The sequence below is a fragment of the Rhodnius prolixus genome, unplaced genomic scaffold (genome assembly GCF_049639745.1).
Source record: "Rhodnius prolixus isolate KJV_2025 unplaced genomic scaffold, Rpr scaffold_3, whole genome shotgun sequence".
NCBI lineage: Eukaryota > Metazoa > Arthropoda > Insecta > Hemiptera > Reduviidae > Rhodnius > Rhodnius prolixus.
The window spans coordinates 44,450,423-44,472,049 of NW_027411603.1; the positions used below are offsets into that span (position 1 = coordinate 44,450,423).

At 31.1% G+C, this 21,627-nt stretch overlaps 2 protein-coding genes across 2 annotated transcripts; one reads left to right on the forward strand and one right to left on the reverse strand.

Moving 5' to 3' along the window:
- The first annotated feature begins 72 nt into the window (after window positions 1-72).
- PIG-S (phosphatidylinositol glycan anchor biosynthesis class S) lies at window positions 73-5,483 on the forward strand. Its single transcript, XM_074125788.1, has 9 exons — window positions 73-431; window positions 501-731; window positions 1,909-2,097; window positions 2,289-2,504; window positions 2,696-2,872; window positions 2,947-3,194; window positions 3,274-3,396; window positions 4,269-4,492; window positions 4,880-5,483. Exons 1-9 carry the CDS (start codon window positions 368-370, stop codon window positions 4,995-4,997), a joined length of 1,590 nt encoding a protein of 529 aa, XP_073981889.1. The 5' UTR covers window positions 73-367; the 3' UTR covers window positions 4,998-5,483.
- LOC141453060 (dehydrogenase/reductase SDR family member 11-like) lies at window positions 5,022-15,892 on the reverse strand. Its single transcript, XM_074125792.1, has 7 exons — window positions 15,731-15,892; window positions 11,610-11,741; window positions 10,452-10,632; window positions 8,307-8,436; window positions 7,875-8,004; window positions 5,657-5,809; window positions 5,022-5,109 (listed from the first exon to the last, which is right to left on the reverse strand). The coding sequence occupies exons 2-7, from the start codon at window positions 11,739-11,741 to the stop codon at window positions 5,068-5,070; spliced, it is 768 nt and encodes a 255-aa protein (XP_073981893.1). The 5' UTR covers window positions 15,731-15,892; the 3' UTR covers window positions 5,022-5,067.
- Between the last annotated feature and the right edge of the window lie 5,735 nt (window positions 15,893-21,627).

Sequence of the window (21,627 nt, forward strand, 5' to 3'; positions counted from 1 at the left end):
AAAAAAAAAAATAAAATAACTTGATCGATAGACGAATGAAATGAAATGAAATTTGGAAGGTTATAACATATAATTGATGTAACAGTCGTGTATGGCAGGTTAAGAATGTACAGATTACAGTGTAGGAGATCTATATTGGTATTGAATTCTACTAATATGCCATTTCCATTGGAGTAAACGTGCCCTATTTTACTATTCTGGTGATGGTTTAAATGCTCGGTATGAAAACTGTACGTTGTAGTGAAGAACTGTTTTCATTTGTTACAACTTGAAAATTCTCACTTAAATGAATCGTGGTTAGAATCATGAATTATTGTTGGTAAGCAATAATTGTAACTATTTTTATTTCTTATATTGCTCCTCAACTATGGCTGTCAAAGGAGAATCCAACGATTCATGTACATCAATGGACTTAAACACTGAGAAATTAGGTAAAATAGCGATTATTTTCTTCTTTAAATTAAGGATTTTAACATTTCATAACTAGCTGTCATTTTCAGATGCACATAAAATGTGGGCAGCTATTTCGTTTGCTGTTATGCTTATTGTAATTGGAATTCCTCTTTGGTGGAAAACCACGGAGGTACATAGAGCTACTCTTCCTTATGATGAAATACATAGATTGGACCCTTTGTCAGTGAATATTGGCATGACCATTTATGTATATTCAGAGTTTCCTACTAGAACTAACTTTATAATGCAAAGTTTAGAAGATATTTTAATTGGTTTACGTAAGTTTTTCCGCTTAATTTTCTTTTTTTTTGTCAAGTTTATGTAGCATAAATTACTATAGCACGAGTGGGACTGGTGTAGTGGATATGAACAAGGATTTTAAGTTGACCTTTAAATCGTATTTGAGTGAAATATTAATGTAAAATATGTTTGCTATCAGTCTCCGTACAATGCAATAACTGATAGGTAGTTGGATGTAATGCCCAAATGAAAAAAATAGCATTTTTTTTTACTTAGTTATTTTAATTTAAAGAGGAAATATTCGGAAGTCTTGCTGAATTAATTTTTTTTAATCAAGCATTAGCCTCGATTCGACACTAACAGATCAATTCATTTGCGTGAGGAGTACCTACAAATCGTAACTACGATCAGTTTGATGCGTTAATTGTGAAAGAATTTTGCATATGTGTGTAATGAATAAGGGTTTAACTGGGGTTAGTTAAAGTCAATTATTTACTGACATCAACTACTCCTGCAGGTATCTGAGTGCATTGTTTTATTGTTGATTTTCAGTATAAGTTCTGCTGTTAAGTTAGTAAGCAGGGCTGTCAAGGGGAACAAAACCTCTTTCTCTTTTATTTTTTATTTGTACTCCTCATTTTCATCCAAGTACGCCATTAGAAAAGTACTTGGTTGGACATGTTCATTGTGCTGCCATAGATAATTATGAATCGCTGGAATTGAGACTGATGTGAACATCCTTTCTGCTCTTCGAGCATGCTCATACTCTGAACATTACTTGACAATGAATCTGTTCAGATCTTTAATGTGGTCTGACAGATGATTGAAAGTGAATTCTTTTGGGTCTTTTAACTTTTAGATGATTAGACAAAATTATTGAGATACGCCTAGAAGATATTAAAAATTAAAATGTCTGAGGTATAGAAAGTATAGGTTCGATAAACATGAAATATAGTGGGTTCTTACAATCGATCTAGCTTCAGAGATGTTGGATTTGCAAAGCAGTTAGAAACAGATTTCTCTTAGTGTCCTTCGCTGTCAAATGGCAGAAAGTAGTTGGGATAAACAGTTACAACTGTTAAAAACCATCTCTTTTTAACAAAATGATGTAATTCCTACCAACCAGTCTCATTCAGGCTAATATCCTGTCAGGGATGTGCCCTATTTTTTTTTTTTTTTATGTTTAGAATTTATTACTGGAGCGTTTGTTTACAGGTGCCTTCTCAATTCAGTTTAGACCTTTGAAGATTGATTTAGATAATATCACTTCTGATATTGTAGAAGAGACAATATCTTTACATCCGAAAGATGGTGATCTACTATTGATCGAATTAACTCGTTTGGCTCAAGATGTAGATGTATTAATTTCGAATAAGCGGATTATTTATTTTAAAAAAGAAACATGTAAGTGTACTTTGGTGTTTTTTTCCCTTTAAATAAAGATGATAGGTTGAGAATTATCTCTTTACTTTTATACCGTACTATGATTTGCTTATGGCAAGATGTAGTAGTTTTATAGACTATATTTATAGTTGGACTGTATTGCTGCTTATATTGTTATACATTTACATCCTTTTCTTTTTTCTGTTTGTTAGACCCTGATTTATTGGGATCTGTATTAAAAGAAATATTGCAAGACAGCTTTCTTCAAAACAAAATTTCATCAATACTAACTCCAGAAACGTTAAGTAACCATAGTAAGGAATCAAATAGATTGAGAGCATCCTTAAGTTATGACGTAGTTTTTACAGTTATTAATAGCGACCCCGAACTTCTTAAACTAACTTGGGATGTGAAAAATGATATAAAAAGTAAGTGACTTTATTAATTCGTAATATTTTTAAAATTTCTTACGAGATTTTTTATTTAATCTCATAATATATATTGTGCAGTGAAATTAAAACTGTACTAGTTGCTTTTCATAAAAAAAAGTTCTATAAGTGTTCTTTTTAAAATGATTTTGCTCTACTTATTTTGTGATTATACTACAATGATTTTTTAGAATACGTACAGCCTTTATTTGACCAAATATCCGAAGTCAGTGAACATCAAATTAAATCTCAGTGGTTGTATCTAATTGATCTTGGAGAAAATCCAAAAAAGGAAGGATCTAATTGGTTACTAAGTTATTCCCAGTTACCGCATATTATAACTCCTCTTGAAAAGAAGTTAGGTTCAGGTATTAATTATTTATTTTATTTTAACTTTAAAGATAAAAAAAAAAAGAGGTATTAAATTAGTTCACTTTTCTAGGAATATCTAAAAGCCCATCAGTTCACATGATTCTGTATGTAGCCAGTTGTCATATGGCTCCCTTAAGCTTTGTTTCTGATAAAGGTGAACGACTAAATTCAATGATATCCCCTCAGTGGGGGGCTGTCCAGATATTGAATCCTACACCAAGTAACTGTGACAATCACTCAGATATAATTCCAGATTCTAAACATATATTGGCTGTTTTTACTTCACAGTTTCAGATTCTTCTACGAGTTAGAGATAAGGTTTGTTTAGCACCTATTCTTTTGTTTTATTGTAACATTTCAAGTTTTAACTTTTAAAAAAATATATTTTTTATTTTAGATAGATATACCAAGCGTAAAGTTAAATAACATCAAAGGACCTTTATTAAGAAGCTGGGAATTGGATGGCCTATTTAGAATGAGGACTATTGAACAAATTACTACAGCATCTTTGACATTACAGGTATACTAGTAAACAATCTATTGCATTACACATTATTTATTCCCCTTATTTAAACAGTGAACATTGTGTGCCGTTTCAATCGGTTTTTGTGTCCTTAAAGACAAATCTGGTGCAAAACATTCTCTTATCATTATAAAATCACAAATTTGGACCCACTACAAAAAATTTTTGCAGGAAGAATTCAAATAGAATTAATTAATATTGTTTTAGTAATAATAATAATTATTAGGGAAGGGATTAGCTATGCGGTTAGCATACTGGACTCCCACGCGGAGGTCTCGGGTTCGAATCCAGCAGCTGACCCTTAGATTTTCTCTTCCTAGGAGCTTCTTACAGCTCACTGTCCGGTGATGGACAGTGTTGTCTGTAACGAGAGAACACTGTCCGGAGGCCGGCAGTGCACTGGAAAAAGCTCCGGGCGCTAATAACCTCAGCTGTTGATGCGCAAAAAAAAAAAAAAAAAAAATTATTATTATTCGTATATGTACAAACAAAGATAACATAATAATGACAATTATGAGATAATCGTAAAATATTTAATTAGTGAGATATTTGTTTCTAAACTATTTCACTTATCTCTTGAATATCAATTTCAATGAGCGTATTTGCACAAAATAATTGATGTTGCAGGCTTACAGCCGTTAAGTTCGAGCGTGATTTATATTTGGTTAATTTCATTTTCAGGGGTGGGGGAAACGATTCTCCGGTATAAGTTAATCCTAATGCGTACACAACGGTTTTTTTTTGCGAGATTTCTAAAATTAGAATTTGTCGATACTTTTAAATTATGCAGTAAAAGAAGTTGAGTATTACCCAATCCCTTTCCCTTTGCTGGTAACAAAGTAGCTTAATTAAATTTTTATTAATTTTAGTCATTATCTAAACTACTGGGAGAGATAAGCAATATAGTAATAAATGAAGATGTTGCTGGAGCAATCAATGAAGCAGTAATTCACGTTAATAAAGCTACGATGTTTTTAAAACAAGGCAAACTCAAAGAAGCGTTACAGTTTTCAAAAATAGCTTTTAGTGCTTCTGAAAAAGCTTTCAGCGACCCATCACTTCTAGCACTACTTTATTTTCCAGATGATCAAAAGTATGTATAACAATAAAAAGTAATATTAACTATTTGTGAAATCAAGTTCAGTGCAATCATTTATTTTTTTCTTTATTTAGTTTTAATGGTAAGTGTTTAAAAAAATATAAATAATAATACTAATTTTTCTTTATTTACATTTGATCAAGATGTGCATTAAAATAAATCTACAAGTACTTTTAGAGTAATTTTAAACAAATCATTCTTTGAACTTAGTTGTTGCACAATAAATGTAGGAACACTTTATATAATAACAAAATCCTAATTATATTATTGTTCTTTTTTTACAAAATTAATACATACTTATTTTATTAAAATCAAAAAGTATGATGCTTAAGGTAATGATGTTTTACCACAATTTTATAAGTAACTCAAATTCTTTTACAGATATGCTGTCTACATTCCGTTGTTCTTACCCATTATGATTCCTGTACTCATGTCTTTGAAGAAAATTCATTGCTGGTTATTTTCCAGCAAGTGTACATCTCGTGAAAAACAAGATTAATATTTAAAAAGAAGAGATTTTCACTTCTTTTTGTATTAAGCTTTTCTAACAAGAAAAGTTCTCCCGGTGTTTAATTTTTTGAACCTGTTGGGCCAATTGCGATCTCTCTTATCTAAGGAAAAAAAAAAAAATTGTTACGTATTAATTTTAGTACTAAAGAAAATAAAACTAGCTTTATAAAATTGTAATGTTCATTTTGTAAATAATTCGTATTGAGAAACGCTTACTCAATACTTTCGAAAAAGATCAAAATAAATTAATATACGAACAAAATGAAGTATTTTGTTTCAAAACATCTTATCTAAAGTAGCATAAACATCTTATCTAGTAAATTTCTGTGGTAGCAATCTTAACAGTTTTTTGCGTTTCTAAATTTTACTTTTTTTATTGTGATAATTTTATTTTCTTACATATTTTTTTAAACAATGTACGCATCCGCAAAAAGTATATTTATTAAAAGTGAATGAGTATGTGTGAGTTGATAAACTGGGATTTGTGAGTTCACTAAAAACCCAACAGTTACACAAAAACTCCTTCAGCAGATCGTTGGGTCAGAAGTGTTTGTAGTGAAATTGTCACAGGGATGTCAAGATCACCAGACATATGCCACTGATGCGATTGAAATTATTTTTAATTGAGTAAACATTTTTTTATATTACCGTAACATCTGGAGGTGTGCTAAGGATATATTCAATAGCAGACGCTATTTCCTGAGGACATATACTTGGATAGTTCTCATACAGGTGCTTTTCTACGTTCTTTCCAAGCGACGAACGAATTATTCCCGTTTTTACAAATCCAGGACTTACACTCTGAAATTAGCAAATAAATCTCCAATTAATATTCGCATATTTATAAATAAAAAAAGGCTGACGATAAATTGAATTGAACAAGAACTCATATTTTGCAATTGCAGACTTAATAGTAACGAAAAATTATTATTTAAAAAAAAGGTGAGTGATACAGTCAACGACTTGTATCTTATTACAAAATTCGTAGAGTGATTGACAAAAAATGTTCTTGATGACAAATCTCAACTAAATACTCCTCAATTTCGCAAAGGAGAGGACCTTCCACCTTAAAATAAATTCTCTCGCAATAGCAACTGATGTTTGAAAACCAAGTTAAAAGAAAATTTTTGCATTGAATTCAAAAAACAGATCTGGAAATTGTTTTTCTTTAAACAGGAATGTAAGCCTCGGTAAGTTTATAAGAGAAAAAAAGGAAGAACGAACTAATAAATACGTAACTTTTGATAGACAGAAAAAGCGCTGCACTGAATTTTTACGTTCTTTACAGGTGAGAAAGAGCTAAATACCACATCCTCTTCGAAACGCTTCTAAACTTAATTTTGACAAAACATAGTGTCAAACCAATAGTCAAATAAAGTTCATAAATGAAGTTAGTTTACAAGGAATACAGCAGCGCTCTGTTTAGGAGAAAATTGAAAAAACTGAAAATACCCTTCTGGGTCAAGTTATATTTCCAAATTTCAACACTAAATTACCTGATTTAATAATAATAAAAATACTAAAATTTATTCAATAAAACCAAAATGGTAGAGAAAAAAATACACTAATGGGTGTTGTGAATGAAGGGAGGAAGACTTCATTATCACCTTTAATTAAACAAAATAAAAAAAAAAGAGTAGCCACGCGTGAGTCTTGAACTGGGGATCTCCCTTGTTACTACTTGTCGACACACTCAAGCACTTAACTAATTCCCTCCCGACAATAATTTTTAATAAGTGAGGTGATTTCGAAATTAGAAAGTAACCTGTATGTTCTAAATTCTAGGAAAGCTCGCGCTTATTTTGACAAGATCACCATCGCTGTTGAAATTCATGTCATTCATATTGATGACATAATCATATCGTCCTCATTTTTCTTTAGTGATCAGTTCATGTTACGTGATTATTTTAATGACGAGTGTTTGGAAATTATTGATTTATTCAAGTTCGAACAAGGTTGTAGGGATAGATTATATTAAAAATGACATTTTTGGAAATTCAAAGTCTTGAAAAGAATCAGTTGTTAACACGCATATGACTTTCATTTATTATATATTTCAAGGTTTCCTTTAAACATGAAAGTTCAGTTGATATTAAGTGACTTCAAGAAATTTTGTTAGAAACAGAAATTAAGGAAATTCCAAAAAAAACTAAGAAAGATTTTGTATTTTTCCTTATTTTCTAAATCTCTACATTCAAAACCAGCCGACCTAAAGTGTATAATATATGCTTGGAATAAAAGTACAATGTTCGACACAGAAATTATGGAAATTCCAGCAAAACTAAGAAAAAGTTTGTATTTTTCCTTATTTTCTGAACTACTTCAACCCAAAAAAGGCTGACCAGTAAAATGTACGCTTTGATGGAATTTCCTGTCATCAAAATTAATGATGATTTTGTATTTTACTTTTTTTCTAAACCTCTACTTAGCCGGCCTATATAGTATATATTGACCTATATTGCCTATTTCTAATATTATATTATTTTATTATAATATTTAGAGCAAAGGAAATAAGATATTTACAGAAAAACGATTTTCGTGACCTTTGTCCACTGATTTCCGGTGACGCGTACAAGAGCTTCTGTGAGACTTTTGAGCCAACTAATAAAATGCCAAAACAAAAATATTTTTTAAATTATTATCTTCCGTTCCGAGATTTATCCCTTTTTTGCCTAATTTGATCGGACTACAACAGGAATAACCGTACAAAATGTTATCGTTTGTTTTTCAGTAAGAACGAACACACACACACACACACACACACTACTAAATAGCACTGAGAGGTAAATGACCTCTTTAGATGTGCCTATAATTTCAAATAAAGAAGTTGCTGATCTAGGATGTGTAAATACCAATTAAAACTTACGGTAATCCTGATTGGTATTTCTAAACTTAGAAATTCTTGTCTAAATCCTTCTACTAGGGCTTTGGCAGCATGTTTAGTCGCTGAATAGAAATGAAATGGTGGATAATCTGGGACGAAATGTGACAGATTACTGAAATGATAACAGTAATTACAATTACAAACCTTACAAGACAGTTTTTTTTTTTTTGCACAATAATTCATTGCACAACAAAATAAAATTGTTCCTTTGTACCGCTTTAAGTAATAATGTCACTTCGTGAATTGTTTTCGTGTTTTAAATTTGTAAAAACATATTTGCCAATATATTTCATGAATGAGTTGTCATATTTTGCAATATGTTCATGAAAATATTAGGAAACTACTTAGGCGCTGTTTAAAAATACAAAAAATAAAAATCTCAGGTAAACAACTTAAAAAACTTTCTTCTTTTACCTAGTAATATTAATGATGATTCCATTGCTTGTTTTAGTTTTTCTCATTAATTTGACAGTTTCCGTTATACATAATCCAAAAGCAACCACATTTACACCCAACATTAACTTCCACTCTTCTGGAGTGCTATCTAAACAAAAATAAAAAATATTAAAAAATCTGGTGTGAGTAAACACAAATTTCTTTTATTTAAATATCAAAGATCGACCAGAAAAATGGTCTTTAGATTTCAAAAATTTACAAAATATGATGCATTCAATATATTATCAGTTTAAAATAACAGAACTTTTCTTTTTGTGTGGGGAAACATGTATGTATTAGAACCCCTAAATAAATTCCATGGTCAATCAAAAACTGATTTAATTTTATATTAAAGTGATAAATAATGTTTAAGTTATTATTGACGTGAAACTTAGTGAAGTTAGTTGTGTATGATCACCGTAAAAACATATTGTTGAAGAAGGCAGGACATTAAAGCTCCTTTAGAATCCTTCTAAAATCAATATTCTCTGAGAAAAAGTTTCTTATCATACGTACTAAATGTTTGCCGTATGTTACAATCAATTTCAAATGAAAAACCCATGCAGTGGCTGTCCATATAATTACAGAATACGCAAAAAGCCATTGTAGTGGAATGTTATCTTCCCAATCTGAGCTTTAATTATGACATTTCAAGCGAATAGCCTAAATATAGATATAGAAACTTCAGAGGACGGCTGCCCTTTTCGTTTTGCATAAGAATCACCAGCCAAAAGTTGACAAATAAAATTTTTAATTGGCATACAAGTGGCAAAGGTGTATAGAAAATTTTAAAGGTGGGACTGTTTTCAAAACGAATAGATAAACACTGGAAAATTCATTGAATAAAGGGCACTAGGTTAAACGACATTTTTAAAAATTCAATTGAGCCAGTACGATTATACAGCTGGATGAAGCCGTGCCATTATTCATTGGCTCTCCTGAGGAAATGTTTCAATTAACGTTGTAGAGTAACATGTAAGCAATGAGTATAACAAAATCTAAAGAAAAATATTGGAGCCGTTCATGAGAATGACTAAAAAATCAATTCATTAAGGTGATACTTCCAGTTGGCTTCCGATTGGTAATTTGATAAAGTCAAAAAACTTACGGGGTACAAAATTATTCCAAGAAACATTCAAACAACTTTTATAATTTAATTTAATTTGTTTATTTATTTTGCAACTGTAAGTAACCAAACAACTTTTAAGTTTATATAACTATTGAAATTTTAAAATTAAACTTAAAAGAGCTGGGGCACCGTTTAAAATGAAGGTTTCTGGGAATTATGTTTGGAATTACACTTTGCAAGGAAGTAAGCGATTTGCTAACGGCTCTCTCCTTGAATCCTGAAGGATAGCCAAAAAAAACACAGCTCTAGGACTCCACAGAAATTTCTAAATCCTATTTTTCCAAAAAATTATACAAGAAGTAATAATGTGAAACAGTATGTTATCAATTATCAATTTACAATTAAAGAAAATCGGTGCTGGCCAATTCGATAGAATGCATCAAAATTGCCACATTTACCATTCTGTGAAACTGCATTTCGATTTAATCGAATTTCTTCAAACTTGTAGTACTAGTAAAGATGTTATTCGTTGTGTACAAAGATGATGAAACAGTGCATTATTCTGATAATGCACTTTAGATGGAATCTAAAATTGTATTCCCTGCTTCCACCCCCCCCAAAAAAAACCCGAATGATTAAAAGAAAATCGATGAAGCCACTGGGGACAATTAATACTCAATACAATAACTTCTTTATTCCGTGTTCGAATCCAGGCTACTGGCCCTTAATTTTTTTTCTCTTCCCAGAAGCTTATTACAGCTCATTGCCCAGGGATGGGCAGTGTTATCTGCAACGAGAGAATACTGCCCGTAGGCAGGCAAGGGAAACAAGCTGCGGGCACCAATGACAGATGTTGATGTGCCTTAATCAAAAGAAAAAAGTCTTTCTAGGTAAGCAAAAACGTCACTTACCGTTGCAACAAGTAAAGAACATTGAGAAATATTTCAGGCCTACACAAATATGTGAAATTAAGAACTTAAAAATAATAACTGGTTCGAACTAATCCACAAAGCATCATAAAAACATTCAACAAAATAAGTAATATACCTAGTTACCTAGTAGACTTGTGATACCACCCATTCCAGCATTGTTGACAAGCAAATTAATTTCTCCTAAATTATTTTCTATCCATTGAAATGCTTTGGTCACTTCTTCTTCTTTACATAGGTCTGCTTTAATTGGAAATAATTTTTTACTTTTTCCTTTTTCAATATTTTGATCGTCTTTTTGCAAAGTCTAAGAAAAAATAGAATTGACAACTTCCAGTAGACGACTATTTATATTTTATTTTTCTGTACAACTTTAGATAGCAAAACATACATAATTTAAAAATATCCTTTTAAAATGTTTGGTTTAAAAAAGAGAATTCTTTTTAATTTCAATTGAGACATAGATTTTTAATTATTAGTTGTCTCTTTTTGTTTAACAACTATAATCTTGCAACTTATACCGAAGAAATGCAGGGCAAATAGGTTGGAATGGGTCCATACTGAGTTCAATATAGGGACAGAGAAAGTAAACAACGTCATCTGAGAAAGTAAGCGGTACTGACATCTTCTTAAAAGGATCAAGAAATGGTTTCTTAAGTGTATAGAAGGTCAAGGACGCCCAATTATTACTTTTTTTTCTATGGAGGCGTAAAGAATTATCTTACTTTACAACACAGTTAAATCAATAAATTTTAGTCAGAATGAAATAGTTTTTTAAAAACGTCGGAGTTTGAATTTGTTAGAAAATTAATGAGTTAGCACGATTAAGATTACAAAAAACAAAAACCAAAAAAATAGTAATGTATTAAGTAAAGAGAGAAAGGTATGAATGCTCACTCCAGTTTCTTAAGTTTAAATGCGCATGGAGGCAATATTTTGCTTTAATTTAAATGGGCATCTCTGCTATAAAAGTAAAATAAAGCCAATTATCCATGCGGGCTTTACATCCAACACCAAATTAAGTGGGCAAAGGCAACTAGGAAACGTACTTTACAATGAATACTATTATTAACCATTACTTCAAATCCAAGACCAAGACCGGGAATCGAACTCAGTAACTCAAAACTACTTAGATTGGTGGGCCTCATCTCTAACTTCTTGGCTATCGAAGCGCCTGCATCGCTATTATATTGAGTTGGTCTTGAGATGTATAATAAAAAGAATGATTGACAGATAGAGCATAAAATTAAAACTGAGGTTAATAACTAAATATTCCTTAAGTACCTCCAATTTATCCAAGTATTTATCGATGGCTATCACTTTCAAGTGACGGTCAAGTAAAAGTTCCACAGTTGCCAAGCCAATTCCAGAATTTCCTCCGGTTACCAACGCCACTTTGTCGCACCATTTGTCCATCTGTTACAAAAAAAAAAAAAAAAATTCTCATTACTCCCTTTTTAAGAATACTTCAAATTCCCGTCACAAAACAAGGTAAAATGCAACTTTTGAACATATAGAACATAATGGTACGGAAGGTTTTGTGCCGAATCTGTGTGTGATGGGAGTGGCTGTAAAAAGGAAAACATCAGCCAATACGAATTGAGTGCCTATCTACACCACATATGGCTACTGTACTTCTTTCTGATTGGCTGATAATACCTTGAAATTCTCCCACTCCACTTTACCGTAATTCTACACTTAGCTCCTACAGCCTTATGTTACCCGGATACAAAATTCGTATTTTTGTGGCGTTTTTAAGGGAATTATTTTAAATTTTGCTATTTTTTTTTAGTATATTTCTAGTTTCTGTAATTAATTTACTCTTATTAATGATGGTTTCATTTGTAAATTTAAAAATGCACTATTATACAAAACTTAAAATTAAAATATTTATTTTTTTACCCAACTTTATATATGAAATGAATAAATAAGCGTTATAACTCGTAGAAAGCATTTTAAATAATCTATGTAATAATAAAGCGTTATTTATTCTTTATTGAATTTATTTTCATTACAATTAACATTTAAATCATTGTATTATGTGTTATTACATCTGAGAAACATTCATTTTTTATAAACAATGATAATCTTGATATTCTCTCACACCGGTTCCTGGTATCCTTTACCACCAACAGAATTATCGGAGTAATATAAATCGTTCCTGGCTGAATGCATTATCCATAGAATAAAAAAGGAAAATTTAAAAATAAACATGGATTATATAACTGAAATCTACAACGAAGCGTTGATAGTGATTTGCGCTTAGAAATTGCCTCTCACTCTTCGCGCGTTGATTGTATGAACCAAAATTGCATAGAACCAAATTTGTTGAGAATTTTATGCTCTACAACTTTTGTGATAACATTAAATACCATTTAATGTATAGGAAACCACTTACACCACTGATTTCGTGACTACACGAGATTCTTGGAAACTTTTCTTTTTTAATTACATTAAAAATTTGACAATTTTTTAAGAAGTAAGTAAAGTTAAAAAAAATTCTGTTGTAAAACATTTACAAAACTTGCTCTGGATGCAAATATCAAGGTTTATAAGTAAACATTTCTTAGAACTGTTTTTTTATAAATATTAGTTGTTTTCTAAGCTAAACAGTTCATTATTATAGCCTTAATTTTTAGGGGACTAGTCTAAAAACTCAAATAAAATGAAATTTTATGTTACACACAATTACAAAACAATATTATTTAACAGCACATTCAAAAAAATTGAAATCTTATTTTGAGAAAAATAATTAGTATGTCAAGGCTGTAAATAATGATACAGGATTTCCTTAGAAGTGAAGTGTTTCAATTATTTTGCTTAATAGTGATACTTTTGAAATAATTCCGGTTGGTGAGCACATCCAATAAGATTACTTAATTTCTGCCCTGCAGGATTAACTCACAATACTTAGGTTACTAACATGAAATAAGAAAATAAAAACAGTAACTGTTACTTATTTTTTTTCTTCTTTTATAAAGAAAGTACAGTTTTCTGTACAGTTTGGTTTTAGTTCAATTGCAGAAAGTTCAATGACAATCATGAAATATTATCTACCCTTAACAATAATCATCACTTAGAAGTTTTACAGAAAAGTTTTAAAACAATTACAGTTTACCTGGTTTTAATTTTATGTTTTGAACATGTTATCGAACATTAAATAACCTTGATTTCATTTATTTTTAACATCAACTTGTCTAACTTTAATCAATTTCATTCAATTGTTAAATAAGCATAATAAAAAAAAATCTGGAGTATGTACTTACTCACGATAGCTATCTATTACTTTTCTCAAATTTTCTAGAAACATATTTAATTCTAATTGACATAGTAAAGTTTGCAAAAAACCTTACATTACAAACTTAATGACTCGGAAGAATCTCTTTTCTACAACTTTTCACCAGAACAGCTTTAAAACAAACTTTCTTGGATAAATTATTAAAAGTTATAAGTCCAGGTGTTAAGTTGATAATCTCTAAAAAAAAAAAAGTGAAAAATTTACCAAACGAATAACCCATTCGCAGAGCGGACGAAAATTAATAGTAATGTTATCTCTGCACTTGATGTTAATCCACTTATTCAATTAAAAAATAAAGTAATGCCTACTTTTTCAGGCAGGCTTTACGTCCAACTACCAAATTGGTGTCATGGACGGAGGTGACTAGCAAACATACTTTACTGTTAAATTCTCATATTCCATTAAAATAAAATCCAAGGCCTAGTGACCGGGAATGAACCTAGTATACCATAATACATATTAGCGTTGATGTTCTTTATCCGCTCCGGCTGTCGTGGTGCTTCACTTAATCCATTACTTACGCTGGATTAAACAATGTTTCACGACGCACCGAGTGCCAAAAAAAAACATCAGAAGACAAATCAAGTCAATGTTTCAGATCAACAGACTATGCTTAAAAATTAAACGATTTATCAAGGAAAAATTCACTTTAAAAACACTTTTTTTACAGTGAATGTGTGACTAAAAACATTGAAGTAATTATCTATTAGTAGAAAATATTAGGTCACAAGAAAATTTTATTACAAAAAGTGCGTAATGAGAAAAATGTCAGATAAGAATTTTTTTTTTTTTTCTCGAGCCTCAAAAGAAGCATTTTTCGTTTTAAATGAGAATTGAATTTTAAAAATTTGAAACGTTCACGACAGTTTTGTGAGCTGCAATAGCCGTTCGGCAAAATTCTAGCCACAAGTTGAGTTGTAAGAGACCATTCTCTCTGAAAAAAGAGTCTTTTCCTTTTATTTATCATTCAAACCCAAAACCTTTTCAATCACAATCTTTCTAATCGCAATCAAGAGAAAGTAAGTACAAACAAAATTGCAAAACTTATGTTTGCAATTAAGTATAACAGTTAAATAATTTATTTTTTATGACTTATACTTCATGCTCCAATATTTTGTCGAAATTCATATTCAAGATTGTTAAAGTCATTTTATAAAACAATCAGCAATAGAAAATTACTAAAAACTAATTTAAATTAGTTCACAATAATTTTTATGGCAAAAAGATTCTAAAAAAAAGTAGCAGGTTGTATAATAGTAGATCGTTTACTCGTAAAAGGGAAATTCTTATCTCCATCTAACTAAAGTATCCATCCCCTATGGGCAACTATTCCTAGAAATAGTTTAAAGCACTGAGGGATTGAGATAATCCTCTTCATATTATGGTTGAGAGGAGGGCAAAGGGAGTCATTCTAAGAATACTTAGGGAAAGCATAGGAAATGAAAGACATAGGGAGTGACAATCCCTGACTTCCTGCTCCCAGCTCGTCCTAGAATATTCCTGAAGTTCCTAGGTTGTTTCCAAGTAGTTAGGGAATTCAATAGACTTACGTTGGTCGCAGAGAACTATAATACTCCCTTAAAACAATGAAAAAGATAATTGAATAAAAGTTAAGGAAAACTGATGTTCATGAAATTGACAAAAGTTATCACCGCTTTTCTTTCTATTCGGAATTTTAGTATTATTCACTTTTATTATTAATCTCTACAATAACAGAGCACGAAATGGTTGTTGCTAAAAGAAATGGCCACAGAACCTAATTCTAAAATTCATTTTTTTCCAGATAAATATTTAAAATAAAAGTGAGAAATCACTCGGTGTTGAAAAAACCGTGAGCGCAGAAAAAATTGTGTTCAATTTCGAAAAGTTGGTATATTAGTTATGTGGTTAATCTACTGAGGCTCATAGAAAAACCAACCATTCCAAATTTAATAAAAAATTTTAATAAAGTTTTAATAAAATGCTTTTTTTTTTGGTCCATTTTAGAATGCTCATAGTGAAAATTGGTGAAAAATACAAATAAACAAAAACACATTCTCATCACGCACTTGAAACTGTAACTACTAACAATTTAAGTTTAAAAAATAAATTAATGAAATAAACTTGCCTTCCCTCGAGTTGTCGGTTAAGGGTTTGTACTAAATGAAGCTGTAGTAAACCAAGCACTTATCAACAAGGTAGTCGAAGTACTTCTGTTGACAGCTTGTCTGGGGTAAAGGAGGTTAGAATACTCGCCACCTATCAATGTTATTAACCCCCCCACTTGCGCTGTTAGTTTATACAACTTGAAGTTCTAATGAATCTTTTGTTAACTGCTTTTATTTTGCTTCCTTATCCTTAATCTTATCGTTTGGATTCTATATTGTAATTGGTTGTAGAATTAGGCAACTAGAAATGAAAGTAAATTAGTTGTTTATTTACAGAGATTCCTATTTATCATTTACGGCTCCCTTTCCACCTTTAATGTCTTATCATAATGAACGTAATCCCATTTTCTAGTACTCTTTTTAAAAGGAGAAAAATAAAAAACAGATTCACGATTTAGCGCCAACTCAGTAGTTCGGAATTCTATTCTATGGTTGCTCCATAACTTAAAACTGGAATTGGTGTAATTTGTATTTTATTTCATAAACACTCATGGTATGGAAATACATAAATATAAACACTCCATGAACAGAAAGCAGCGCCTCTGAAGGTTGGATAAATAGCACACTAAGTTCCAAAGGAAGTAAACCCAAGCAGAGCATGCTCAAGTCCCACGATTTCCATAACTGAAATGGATAACGAAGTGAAAAGGCGGACTAGTATTTAGGAATTAGATCTCAAGTTTAGGCTGCTGCCAACCTAAATTTGGATCGATGTGGAAGACTTCGAGGAGGTAGTCGGGCGAGATAACATAGCCCTTGTAGCAGAGACCTAGGCAACCGATTAAAAGAAACCATTCTACCTGCGGCCCTTGGAGTTTTTGGGCTGTAAAATCAGTTACTTAGGGCCAGCATACGTCTTCCAAGATTATCCCACTAACTTTGGATGGTCAAACAGCCGACCTCCAAGTAGTCCCGGTGGTAAATGGTTGCGAGGGCTGTCTTGGATTGCGCTGAGTGCCCAGCCGTCTAAACATGCTCGTATACCTTCTAAGACAAGATGGAACAAATAAAATATTACAGGATGTACCGCAGTTTTCGGTCTTCTTAGAGAGAAGACTATAATAGAAAGAGAAGAAACTTCAATGAATCTCTAAAAGATTGCACTACAATCCCTGGTTTATATTTAATTCCTCTAGCATATAGTCCTCTTGGAAATCGGTGTAGATAATCCTGGACCTCTAAAAGGGCGGAATTTATTGTAGTTACTAGAGCTAAAAGCAAAAGTTACAATAAAGTAAGGAAAGGTGATTATCCCAAAGAATATCCTTTAGTGCCGTTTTAGTATATTATACGATCCTAACAATTTATCTTTCAGTGTTTAGTGCCTCACAAACATTTCCAGTTTGAAGAATATTAGGTCATTAATAGTACGACTTTACAGAACGTCATTTTGGAGTTTTAATGTAATTTTCTAGGGTAATTTAAAGAGGACGAAACAGTAGACATTACATTGATCATTTCTAAAAATAAAAATCAATCATCTTGTCTGTAAAAAGTGGTAAGTCATAAGAAAATAAAATTATGCGTTTCGTTTAATGAAAATAAAGTATTATGCATTTTTGCACCACATTTTCTTAGGATTCGGTGCCGTCAAAAAATAAATTCAAGGTGAATACTAAAATTATAAAATGTTTAAAAACACTAGCAATGCTTTTTCTTACAATAATTGGAGAAAGTTAAAATATTTAAATTATGATGTACCGTACGAGAACCGTTTGGAGTATATAAATGATAGAGAAGTTTTCTATGTCATTATCAGAATTTTAAAGTCAGGTTACATAAGATTTCACAACTTTAAAGACTTGCTGTAAAAAAAACGTATTGACTTTAATATGTAGCAATAGGTTGTCTCCGATTACAACATTCTTTTGATTTACCACCTTTAAAATCATTTAAGTTCAATCATAATTTTTTTAAAATTAACAAAACTGTGAGTCTGTGAAAGGATTTTGTAAATTGCTTTGGTTGTGCTGAAATATTTTTGTGGTTTGAGCAACTAAAGTGCTTGGGCATAATCTTTAATAACTATTTACAATGATAGGATTAGTTATTATCGCATTACTTTTATAATGATTCGTTATCTTTAACATTTTATTATAATCCACCTTTACCTTAATTACTTGATAAGTATTCGTACAAAAGAACTGACCCTACAAGTTGTACTTTAGGTGTGGTCTTGTGGTCAAAAGATGTACTTCATTCTTTCTGTACTGGAATTCGGGAAGTCAATTAATTGATCTATTGATTTAGTCGTACCATCCCAACTTCCTTTCCTGAGTGACTCGATTATTTTAATATAAATTTCAACAAGCGAGTGATCTACTGAGCTATAAAGCTGCTGAATCTCATAAACGTAGAAAAATGTTCCTTTTTTTTCTTCTTTAAAAAGGGGGGTTTACTATTTTTACAGATAAAAAGAACAGTTGGAGAAGAAATAGCAAAAAGTTTCAATGCCCTAAAATTAGGTCCCTAAAATTTAAGAAATTCTTCTCTATGGTGAGACTCTCAAATCTGTTACTTTTAGCTAACTCCAAATAAGTGTCTCGAAAAACTCTGCTATTTAAAAACAGCTTTTTGTTTGGATATAATTATATATTATATAATTATAAATTTTAATTTCCTTCATGAATTTAGAACAATAAGATCGTCGCAAGGTTAATACAATATAATGCTATTCTTATCGCATATTGTTTGTTAATAAGCAGGAACGTAGATGATAAAACACGCTGAACTGTTAACAAACTGATTTATCGCACAGCACAGTAAATAACATTTACTAAAAACACGACCATTCACTGAACTAATTCAAGAAAGTCGTAACAGTTCACTTTTACACACTTATAACTTCACGTCATAAGTTCACAATAAAGTCTCTCTTTGGAGCCGCTCTTTCGTTTTTTATACTGTCATAGAATGTTCTGGAATCTGGTAGAAGCTCACTGTATAAGCTAGGAAAAAAACTACTTTACTTCACTTTCGTTACAATAGGTTGTTTCGATTAGAGCATTTACTGCAACTTGCCTGTTTCCTGGACAGTGAATGAGCATAGGGTGGCAATTAAAACACGCTTTCCTGTAGCGAATGAATGATTCCAGTCGTACAAAATTAATTTTTTAACTAACTGCTTCTCATAGGTTTTTTTTAAAAAAAATCTTTTACAAATTTTCTCCACTCTTAAAACAGGGACTTAACTTAAAAATTATTAACATTTTTTCCATTGAAAATGTTCATCCCTCTTTAAACGCCGTCTGAAAGACATTCAGATTTTTTTTTTTCAACTTGCTTTTCAGTTAACTAAAATATTAGCCGACTCGGTGATTCTGGAATAAATTTCATTCAGTATTTGACGACATCTGGTTATGTCTACTATATTTGTAGCTTAGATATGGTTCTCAGTGTAGATCCGAATTAAGTTTGATTTACTTAATGATCCTTTATCGTCATTGCCTAAATTACCAACCTTGCCTTATTCTACTGGGATATATTGACCTCCAGCTGTTAGTGTATATTTTCCAAACTAGATCGCTCCGCCTACATCTGCAATTTATTCCCATTATTTTGATTTTTGTCTAGTTTATGCCGATTGCGAAATCTTATTTAGTTATGTTCGAACTCTTGTTAAAGCATTGTGAAGTCAGTAATTTTCTTCTCATTTTCTTATAATTTTTCTTCAAATTTTCATGTATATATCTAACTTCAAGTTGATCTTTATTTCTTACTTCAGCACAAGTATATTCTTTTTCATTTCGTTGTTATTCCTAAAATGTTGACTCCAACGGACGGTATTAAAACATCCATACTGTCCCACTTACTTAAGTATCCGCATATTTTCAAACAATAAAGGTTTATTAATATTAAATATGTCAATTAAACTGAAAAATAGTAGTTGCTAAAGGTCTACAGTCCAAATTTATTTCTTAAAAAACGCCAGGAGAGTGCGCTCCAGTAATAGCACTTTTTTTTTACTCTGGGCTGTCGAAATCCTAATAATATCTCTTCCACAGCAGGAAATATTTACTTTGTCTAAAACATAGTTATTTTAATAAATATTTGGTGCAACAGAGAAGTTGTGCAGAATTTAAAATTCAAGCAGGTATTTGTAGATTAACTTAAATTGTAAGAGAAGTGTGCAACTCTAAAGAATTGACATGTCCTCACTATCTAACGGCAACATAAGTAACTAATAACTCCTAAGTATACACGCATATTCTACTCGTAATACTAACATTTTAATGTATTTCTTGTTTGAAAATATTACAGTCATATCAAATTTTCAAAATTGAGAATTTGAGACCTCTGTCTGATGGAGTAGGATAGTTGGAAGAATCACTTATTTTTAAATATAAAAATGAATACAACTAAACGTAAAGTTGAAACAAATAAATAAATATTATACATTTAATAATATTCAGTTACTGCTACTCTAATCAGACTATTGTGAAAGAAAAGGCTTGAAAAAAGAAAACTTCTAAATTTTCGTGTAGTGTACAAATTTTGTCTTTCCCTTTCTTACTTATTAGACTTTTTTATAACAACAAGGAAGAATAATCTACATTATTCACGAATCCTACCAACCATCCTACTCAATCAGTCAGAAGTCACAATTACTCAAAGTTGAAAATTTGACATATTTTAAGCAAAAAATACTAGACATTATGCCACATTAAAATTTTTAATACCAAGTTAGTGTTGAGAGTAGAATAGGACTAAGTAGCTAATAGTTACTTATGTTGCCGTTAGATAGTGTGGACATGTCTATTCTTCAGAGTTATAGAATTAAGTTAATCTACAAGTAATCTATATCAATGTTCAATTTTGCAAACGATACGGAAACTAAATCCGTATTTTTTCCGTCGAATTTTAAATTAAGTTTTCCAAAAAAGACGTACCCTTGTGATTGTTTCAGCTTTGGCCTTAAAAATAGATAACTAAGACAGAACTAGTAGAAATCTAGTCGAACTTCAAGCCATTTCGGTATTTTTCCGTTGAATTTTGCATTACATATTCCAAAAAAAGGCTACCCTTTGTGATTGTTTTAGCTTTGCCCTTAAAAATAGATAACTGAGACAAAACCAGTGGAAATCTAGTCGAACTTGAAGCCATTTCGGTATTTTTCCGTTGAATTTTGCATTACATATTCCAAAAAAAGGCTCCCCTTTGTGATTGTTTTAACTTAGGACTTAAAAATAGATGGCTGAGACAAAACTAGTGGAAATCTAGTCGAACTTGTAGCCTATTTGGTATTTTTCCGTTGAATTTTGCATTACATATTCCAAAAAAAAGGCTACCCTTTATGATTGTTTTAACTTAGGCCTTAAAAATAGATGGCTGAGACAAAACTAGAAGAAATCTAGTCGAACTTGTAGCCTATTTGGTATTTTTCTGTTGAATTTTGCATTACATATTCCAAAAAAAGGCTACCCTTTGTGATTGTTTTAACTTAGGCCCTAAAAATAGATGGCTGAGACAAAACTAGTGGAAATCTAGTCGAACTTGTAGCCTATTTGGTATTTTTCCGTTGAATTTTGCATTACATATTCCAAAAAAAAGCTACCCTTTGTGATTGTTTTAGCTTTGCCCTTAAAAATAGATAACTGAGACAAAACCAATGGAAATCTAGTCGCAGTTGAAGCCAATTCGGTATTTTTCCGTTGAATTTTGCATTACATATTCCAAAAAAATGGCTACCCTTTGTGATTGTTTTAGCTTAGGCCTTAAAATAGATAACTGAGACAAAACTAGTGAAAATCTAGTAGAACTTGAAACCTATTTGGTATTTTTCCGTTGAATTTTGCATTACATATTCCAATAAAAGGCTACCCTTGGTGATTGTTTTAGCTTAGGCCTTAAAAATAGA

Coding starts and splice junctions, on each gene's coding strand:
- PIG-S (XM_074125788.1), top strand. CDS start 368: ATGGCTGTCAAAGGAGAATCCAACGATTCATGTACATCAATGGACTTA. Junction 2,873..2,946: donor TGAAAAGAAGTTAGGTTCAG/GTATTAATTATT, acceptor TCACTTTTCTAG/GAATATCTAAAAGCCCATCA. Junction 3,397..4,268: donor CAGCATCTTTGACATTACAG/GTATACTAGTAA, acceptor TATTAATTTTAG/TCATTATCTAAACTACTGGG.
- LOC141453060 (XM_074125792.1), bottom strand. CDS start 11,741: ATGGACAAATGGTGCGACAAAGTGGCGTTGGTAACCGGAGGAAATTCT. Junction 8,005..8,306: donor ATCATCATTAATATTACTAG/GTAAAAGAAGAA, acceptor TTATCATTTCAG/TAATCTGTCACATTTCGTCC. Junction 5,810..7,874: donor AAATACCAATCAGGATTACC/GTAAGTTTTAAT, acceptor TGCTAATTTCAG/AGTGTAAGTCCTGGATTTGT.